The sequence below is a fragment of the Cynoglossus semilaevis genome, chromosome 15 (genome assembly GCF_000523025.1).
Source record: "Cynoglossus semilaevis isolate Cse_v1.0 chromosome 15, Cse_v1.0, whole genome shotgun sequence".
NCBI lineage: Eukaryota > Metazoa > Chordata > Actinopteri > Pleuronectiformes > Cynoglossidae > Cynoglossus > Cynoglossus semilaevis.
Window position 1 is genome coordinate 4,867,783 of NC_024321.1, and position 8,989 is coordinate 4,876,771.

The 8,989-nt window shown below is 38.7% G+C and overlaps 1 protein-coding gene across 1 annotated transcript in view; it reads right to left on the reverse strand.

The window, feature by feature from the left end:
- Positions 1-8,989, reverse strand: part of LOC103390675 (teneurin-3-like) — a 210,477-nt gene that overhangs the window by 56,101 nt on the left and 145,387 nt on the right. The window contains 4 exon segments of the mRNA XM_008326610.3: positions 3,550-3,766; positions 4,328-4,474; positions 6,491-6,514; positions 7,689-7,709. Of these exon segments, the coding sequence (XP_008324832.2) occupies positions 3,550-3,766; positions 4,328-4,474; positions 6,491-6,514; positions 7,689-7,709 (409 nt within the window).

Genomic DNA, 8,989 nt, shown 5'->3' on the forward strand with positions numbered 1-8,989 from the left:
CAGCTGCCAGCTGCTGTTTCAAAGGTTGCCCAAAGAGGCGTCATTTTGCCATTGTTATCTCCAGCCCGTTATGGATCTGATACAAGGACGATGAAGCCCTTCATCATCTCGTATTTCGGCACCAGGAACAACCATCTCATCTTCCATCCTTTGTTTTCTAGCCTAGGGAACAAGGCCACTTGAGAGCCACATTGAAGGTCTACTCTTTCTTTCTAGCGCCTCCATTAATCTTTTGAGAGGCAGACGGATGCAACAAGAGCAGAAACCCCAAACCGACGCTGAGTCACAACACCTGCCGCGGCTCCAGAAATGTAATCATAGAAACGTATTCGTATAATTCATGCATTCTTATCTGTCACTGTCTCAGGCAGCAGGCGGCAGAGAAACACCAGCTGAAAACCCAATGGGAGACTGGTGGTGGGACATGTGATACGTCTGGAGGTGGTGATGGAGGAGTGAGCTGGTGGGTGTGCTGAAAAACCACAACACATGTTTTATACTCTGTGCTATTCCAGGGACAAGTTCACCGCTGTGTTCTGAAACCTGACCACACACTGAAATCCACAATCTTTTTTTTTCATCTTCACACACACACACAGACACACACACAAACACACACACTTTGTCTTAGAAAAGAGAGGAGTGACCTCTAAGTGTTTCCCATCCCTGCTCCGTGAGACGTAAGCCACTTAACGACGAGGCGTAACAGTCAGTGCTGCTGCTGTGGTTGGACGTCTTGATGATGTGTTGGCAATGTTCCGGCACTTCAAAGACTTTCTTTTTTATTGTATACTCTGCAAAGTCTGTCATAAATTATTCACCTTAAACCCTCACAGAGAGGTTTGGAAAATATGGGCATCTATAAAAACTCCGTACAGCTCCTAAATTCTTAAAAATTGCAGCAGCTTATTTCAAAATACGGCTCGCAGATGTGTGTTCTGAACATACGCACGATCAGTGGTTTAAAAGAAGAATCTGCATTAGTTGATTCTTTGATTGTCATTATTAAAGCAAGGTACATGAGTAAATGATTTGAAGAGCCAGGTTAAAGTGAGAAATATAATAGAGAGCTTCTGAAGTGACAAAACTGTAAAGATGTTCCTTAATATATTTGTGACAGGTACTTGTCATAAAGCTTTGAAACATTAGATCAATCTATGCACCTTCATTTCTCAAGGAAAACAAAAGTATCTGCACCACCTTAAAGTACTTTAAATCCACATTCATCTACTAACGGTGGATTTCTCAACCACAACTGGAAAACATTAAAGACTGTAGAGGAAACATAAAACCACAACATAATAATCAATTTTAACACATTATTATTATTATTATTATTATTATTATTATTATTATTATTATTATTATTATTATTATTATTATTATTATTATATTGTTAATTGGATTCACATTTTACTAAAGTCAAAAGATATAAAGATGCTCTTGTTTTTTTTTTTTTTGTTTTTTTGTTTTTTTCAGGCAATTGTTTAATCATAAAAGGAAAAAAATCTAAAGATAACCATAAAAAGTTTCATCTACGTTTGTACAGAAATACCACTCGTTCTGTCTGCATGAGTGGAAGAGATACATATAAACGCACACAAGATTTTTGTGTGTCCGCAATCACATTTAGGTCTGCTGTTTTTAAATAAAACTACCACAGCGTTTGGACTAAAAAAAAACTTCCACAAAAGAGAAAAAAGAGGCAAATGAAAATGTTGAGCATAAGAGCTAATACCACTGCCAGACATAAAAATCGACAGTAAGCTGAAGACAATGAGGCTGAGGATTACCCACAACTCCACTGCGGGGGCATTGCCTCATTCTATACCTTCAGTAAAGCGTACAATTTACATAGGGATTACTTCAAACTATTGGAGGAAAAATATCCCTAAAGCCTTCTGCACACAGTTGGCATTCATTTTCCTCTCCATCAGAGGCAAAGCAAACTTCTGAACAAATGGCGGAGGGTAGAAAATCCAAGTATTTCTCCTTGGATTCCATATGGATAGAGTCCAATACTTTGTTCCGAGATTAAATGAAAATCTGCTTTTTTTCGGTAATTAATAAAACCTCAGCATTTTAATGCGGTTTCCTCTGAACTAGCTATAAAAAAGAAAAGGTGAGGAGAGTGAAACTATTCAAAATAGTCTCTGCTGAAAGACCCGAGGAAAGGGGATCTAGGGTTTTTTGTGAATTTCCTGTTTGAATGACATGTAGAAAGGTCATGGCCCCCAGGTGGTTCTGCAGAACTGTCTCTTAATTATAGCCATTGCAACATGTGTAAGTGCTTTTTTGACAACATCCGCATGTCACATAACTGTGACTTTGCTTCAGACTGAAATGTCTGGACAACCTTTTGACAGATTGCAGTGACATTTCCGACAGATTCCTTTTATTCCATGAGACTTGCTATTTGAGGATTTGATAGAAAAAAAAAGTCTTTAAAAAACTATGGGTAACTGCTGCCAGGTGAGGGTGACTGTAGATTAGTGGAAAGAGGTGGTCATCTTATTAAAGTAAGGTCAGGGGTTTGATCCCAGACCCTCCTAATCTACTTGCTAATGTGTTTTTCTGGCACTTCACTATGAAGAAATGGCTGCAATGTTGTTTAAATCCCAATATAAGTAATTACTAATTTCAGGATTAAAGCTTAAAACCAACTTTTTTCACATTAAAAAGACTTATTTGCTGTTGTTTTAGGCTACAACCCTAAAATAACAAAAATAATTGTTTTACCATTTTCCATACTATCTAATGCAGATTTCTTACATTTATGATGGATGACGACGTCAAGCCATTCCCCTAAAATTCCTTTCAGTGGGATAAATCATTTATCATCCAGAACATCTTACAATAGGAGATAAAAAAAAAAACAACCATTTGATTAGATGATTGATGAAACACAAAGTCATCAAGATTTCCTCCAGAGTTAAAGAGTGAATTACGCAAGACATGAAATACAATAACTTCATTTTTATACGTGCAAGCTTTTAACTACTAATTACAATTAATTTCGTCCTTTCCTCAAAAAGTACCTGCCAGTAAATGCCAGTAATAATTACATCATCTCCAAGCACCTCTTATGAAACACATTCACAACACCTGACCGTTGACCACCCAAATATAATCAGTTTGGGACGGAGTCCAACCAAAGCCACAAAGTGAAGACCACAATAATTCAATCAAGTTATATTTGAGTTCAGGCAAAGTTTGAAGGTAAATTTGAAAGGGATTGCCTCAAGTTGTCCCTGAGAATCAGTGTTGAGAGCACTATAGAAGAAGTGACAACCTAAAAACATAATGCCTGCGGCTCCAGCTGTTCTCTCGACAGAGAGATAGAGAGGGGAACATAATAAAAAACCTCACAGCAGTGAGTGTAAACCCACTTGACAGTGAAACTGCAAAGACAAAGAGATGCAGGAGTGTCTGACGTTTGAGTGGCTGCACAAACGGAGGTGTCTCTCCCAGAGCGCTAATGAGAAGGCAAACAGTGGACGTGATCCCAATAATTAAAGAGCTGTCAGCGATTCATTACAGCCTCCTTACCTGCTGTTGAATGGATTATCGTAAGGGATCACATGACTGCCGCTGGGACCAATCAGAAAGCTGACGCGGTCGTAGAAGCTCTTGGACGTTGGCTGCATGGACAAACTCTGGAGTTGACCAGTGATGGCAGCGGGGTCAGGTGATCCTCGACAGTAGGTCTGACCCTGACAGGAGATTTGAGAGCAGCAGTCTGGGTCCAAACAGTCGATGAGCCCATCTGGAAAACAGAAGGGCACGAGGACAGGAGTCAGTAGAGACAGTTAAGGGTGGGGGGGGCTTTGGTGACCTGGATGTGTAAGGGCCTGACAACAGAAAAGACAGGTGCATATTGTTCCATGAACCTGAGGAGGGAAATCTTTTTGACGGGGGACTTATTCTGTGTTCTTTAGTAACTCCTAACATGAATTTAGTTTAAGAAAATGGCAGAAGTGTCTTCTATGTTGACCTTATAAAGTTCAGGTCTCTCTGATCAAACTGTGGAGCAGCTAATTAGCAATCCAGCTTAGTGGATTTCTCTTATATGGAGTCTGAAGAAGTCTTTATAATTGATCTATGCTTTAAAGCAGAGTGTTCAACAATCTGCTGCTGAAACATTAGCATATCTTCTGCAGTTGATGTTTTATGTATGATTGATTTGTTTTTGTTTGTTTGCACTGTCACCGAGGAGCCACATCAACGCTAATTCATTAACTGGCATTTTGCGTGTTACATTCACACTCAGACAAAAGTTTCATTGCGGAAACAAAGGGCTATTTGTAAAGTCGTGTTTCTGTGTTACCTCCTTCGTTGTCTTTCCCATCGGAGCAGAGCGTTTCCGTGGCTACATCGCACCCCAGGCCTCGCCATCCTGACTGGCAGATGCAGTGCCAGACATTCTGATCCAGAACGCACCTCCCGTTGTTGTTGCAAAGTCCGGGGCAGCCGTCTGTCAACACATGACGTACATGTCAAAGAGCCAAACAGATCAGAGATGGAGAACAAGGGGTGGAAAGCAGATGGGGTAGGAGGCGAGAGCGAGGAGAAGAGGAATTTAGATTAGATAGAGGGAAAAAAAGATGGAAAAAAGTGATAAAAGACAGTTTGGAGTGAACATACAGTACGATAACGATTACTCTGACAGGACTGGGGATGTGGTGGAGGGTGTGAAGAGATTCAGTCGTTTCACATGAGTTTCAGGAGCATGTTCAGCTACGTTTAAAAGAAGTAAAATGAATGGAGTCAAAAAAAGGAGAAAAAAATTGCTGAGCTGTTCATGAGAAATTAACAGGCCAATGAAAAAGAACCAAAGGCATGGTGAGTCAAATCTGTATACTGTATATAAAACGTGGATGTAGTTCCAAACTAATTTGAAGTGGACTCCAACTGCTCAGAGTGAGTCAGAAGTTCCTCCATACCTCAGGAAGTCTGTGCAAAATAACCAAATGTCTAGGTTACAAGGATTTGTATCTTTGGTAAACACTTTTCTAAAGCGCCTCAATCTTAGATCACATGCGGTGATGAAGGTCAAGTTAATAGAAACAGAGGCCTAGCTTGAATAAAACCAGTCAGTTTGTTGCTGCACAACATTGGGCTGTATTTATAATCACAGGCTAAACTGTCACTCAGCTAGTCAGAGCTAACGTGGTGCAGCAGTGAGACTCCCACTTCACAAGCATACAGGTTTGATCACACCCTGTTCTCTGTGCAACCCTGATTAAGGTATATGCCTTAATAAGAGTATGTTACTTGCCCATTATTTGCTAATACGCCAATTGGTTATTACATGTGAGTCAGGGTTGCAAAAAAAGGCTAAGTGATGCTAATATTATACTACTGATATCTCTCTTAGGACTGTAAAAGATCACTGTTATTGTGCTGTCTATTCTTAGCTAAGCAGACCTATAATGTCCAATCAGATGCAGAGTAAGGCTAATTTCTAATATTAATAGTTTAAGGTGTTTCCAGGCATGCCGGTAATTTGGCAAATTATGATCTAATTTAGTGGAAAACAGTCAACCAACTGTCTTACACTAGTTTGTTAACCGCACAGTGTCAACTCTGTCTCCTGTATTTCTTTATCGCCTCTTTAACTCTGAAGGTTGACATTTACAAAATGAAAGGAATGTTTACTGACAGTTCATAAATTGAGTAAAGCAGCTGACATTTTGCAAAGACTTCTATTTGTTTGGAGTACCTTTTCCAAACCACAAGAACACTTTCGGTCTACTCCTGACTGGCTTTTCATGGCTACATCCGCTTCTTATATACAGTTTATGGTCAAATCATCATGAAAACCCAGAGTTTACTTTCATACTCACAAAAATTGAATTATTATTTTTCTTCAGAATTTTTAAAATACCAGCCACCTTGAGATTAAATTTATACCTTTTTCTTGGGTTGAAAAAAAAAAAAAAAGATTTCTCCGGTCTTGCATATTTAGTTCAGAAAGTAGGAATAGGCCCATTGTAGATGTGAGGTTTTGGCAAACACTCATGTGAAGTAACAGCAACATCAATAGGGAAAGGGAAGTGCTCAGTTCATGTAAAGTGTAGTGAGAAGAAGGAGGATCAAGAGTCTCTACATTTACAGAAAACACAGCACGTGCTGCCAGATCGCATTCCTGTTTGTGGATGGTGAAGACAGTGGGGGGGGGGGGGGGGGGGCAAGAAATGACTAAACCACACCAGTTTGGGGGCTTTATATCTGGCAGACACACTGAATTAAGACAAAACGTAGAGATTAAGGGTGGAGTCTGGTGTGTGTGACTGGTTAAGACGGACAAGAGATGAGGGGACATATTGGTGTGGGGGGGAGGGGCGGGATCACAGCAGAAACATCATGGTCGACTTGGACATAGGACATGTGTATCAACGCCGTGCTTGGAAGACAAAGAAAGGGGAGGGATTGTTTGTGACAATCTCCCTGGGAGGAGGGTGGTGGTGGTAATAGTGGTTCTCTTTACCTTTATATCCTATCTTGACTGCTCCTATTACACGACCCATGAAAAGGGAAACATTTGGGAGAGAAAAATTACTCTGTGTTGGCAGAGACCGAAAAAAAAAACATTTTACTTAAGTGTAACGTGCAGGGAGAACAAAAGGAAAAGGTGGAAACACTTGTTTTTATCTTTGAAAAGTGTGTCCAAAGTCTGGCCTCAGGCCCAATTGTGGGCCCTGGATTGTTTTTGTAGATCCATATTGCCTTTAGTCAGAGTATTTTGGAGTCCTTTGGTTTTGATTTATCAAAGGGCAACAACACAGTGTTTCTACACCTGCCAGTGTTTTGTCAAAAAATGTATGTCCTGTTTGCAAAGCAAAAGCTGTAAGCTAAAGAAATTGATTAATTATGTCTAGAAGCATCATGTTTCAACAATTACTTTACTCACTGTAAAGACACAGGGTAAATAAGGTTAACAAATCTTTATACTATCTTTGGCTCAGTATCTGACTTAAAAGAGCAACAATGTGTTTATGTTTAAGCAACATTTGCAAGATTTTACCCATTTGGCTACAGTATGTTGTTTTTATGTAGTAAGTTTTTAAAAAAAATATCCCACTTGACTTTGTTCTTTTGCATTTAGCTTTGCCCTGTTGCTATAGGTTTTGTAAAATAACCAATGTCATGTTTACTAGGCACAAACCTGACTTTAAAATCATTATAAAGGTAGGAAATGTGACTTAAAATTAAACAAAAAATGTATATATATAATTGTGAAGTTTGTATGTTGCTTATTTTAAAAATGTGTTGTATTTGCATGTAATGTAATTTATTTCTAGCCTTAGTCTGTGGGAAAGGTAGCTGTCCAATGATTGTTGCTTCTGCTTTATTCTTTTGATACTGCGCTCATTTACATCTTCTGACTGCATGCAAATCACAGACTTCATTGTCACAGAGCAGAATAGCTAATACAGTAAGCATGAGTGACGGTACATCACTGATCTCACTGAGGGACAAAGAAGTTGGAAACCCAACGGAAGTTTTACTTTTCTTATTGTCTTTTTGCCACACAGTTCACATTTTTAAAGTAAAAAATGAAGGTGATCTGCTGGAGAAGAAACATAAAGAACACGCCCTGCATGTAGAATATAAATCATATAAAGCAAACTGAGAAGTGTGTGCGTGTGTACTTTTGTCTCTTTTTTTCTTCTTCCTCTTCTTACCTGATACTCTGGAATCCAAGGCTATACATGTGAGCCAAGAGGGAGTTGGAGAGAGACAGATAGGTGGTAGACAAGAATACAGACATAAAAATAGAAGAGGGTTAGGCAGAGAATTGCAAACATGGAAATACAAGAAGATTTGAAACGGAGAAAAAGATGGAAAAACACAGAGAGGAAATCTGATTCATTTGTGTTGCATTTTAACTTTTAAATAAGCCTGATACATGTGATTAAGAAATACAGTCTCTGGGAGTGGTTTACAAAACAGATCTTGATCATTGTCTGCGATATTTGTTACATTTGGAGTGCATTCTTATGTCAGGTTGTTTCCTCTGCACATCCAGAGATTTTCTTTTCTTCTTTTTAGACTTTTAGACTGTCCTTGCATCACTGACCTCTCAAAGATATCAGACCTTTTTGGATTAATAGCAACTTTTCTATGGCTATGGCTATGACATTTCTAGGCTGTATATTCTCACAAACAGTGTTTCCAAACAAGTTTGTACTGAGAATTGGAATATCTTGGTGTACGATGGGCAGCAGTCACAAAACTTAAAAACTGGACAAGCAGGGAAGGGTTTCCCAACATTGTTCAGAGCAACGGCATATATTTGATAATTGCAGTACACCACCAAACAAAAAATGTCATATTCATGTCATATATATATATATATAGAAATATATTGGTCTTCTATTTCTGGGAGGCACGCATTTACAAACTCAGTTAATTTAAGTAAAGTAAATAAAGTAACAATATCAAACCCAAGCCAGTTTAGTTGAAAATCATGTGCTAAAATCCTAGAGGAGGAGTATTTACTTGTAGGCCTGCATACTAGTGTGCCATGGCACAGTAGTTAGGGATCACTGAAGTAGAGGCTGGAAAACTAAGTAACATGTGGAAATAAAATATTTAAATGTCAAAATTCCCCTTGAAAAAACTTTAGAAGTTTTTTCATTCTTCTATTCATTGACTGTTGTCCTTTTTTCGCATTATTGTTGTTTTCTGTTGATGCCTTCCTGTGTTAGGTTGTCTTTTGTGTTTGTTTTGAATTTCTGAATATCCTGCTCTTGCTTTTGTCAAATCCCTTAGAAGTTCCTGGGTTTTAAAAGAAGCTCTAGAAATGAAGTGATTGTTATCGTTATAAACTGCTAACAAAAGCAACATCAGAGAAATATTATAAACCTAGCAAAGGAAAAAAAAGTTTCTAAAGAAGTGAGGCAGTGGATAAAAGTCGGCAACATTGAAGTTATACAATGGCTGACGCAAAAATCAATAGACAAAGTTCTTGTGGTGTGATAAG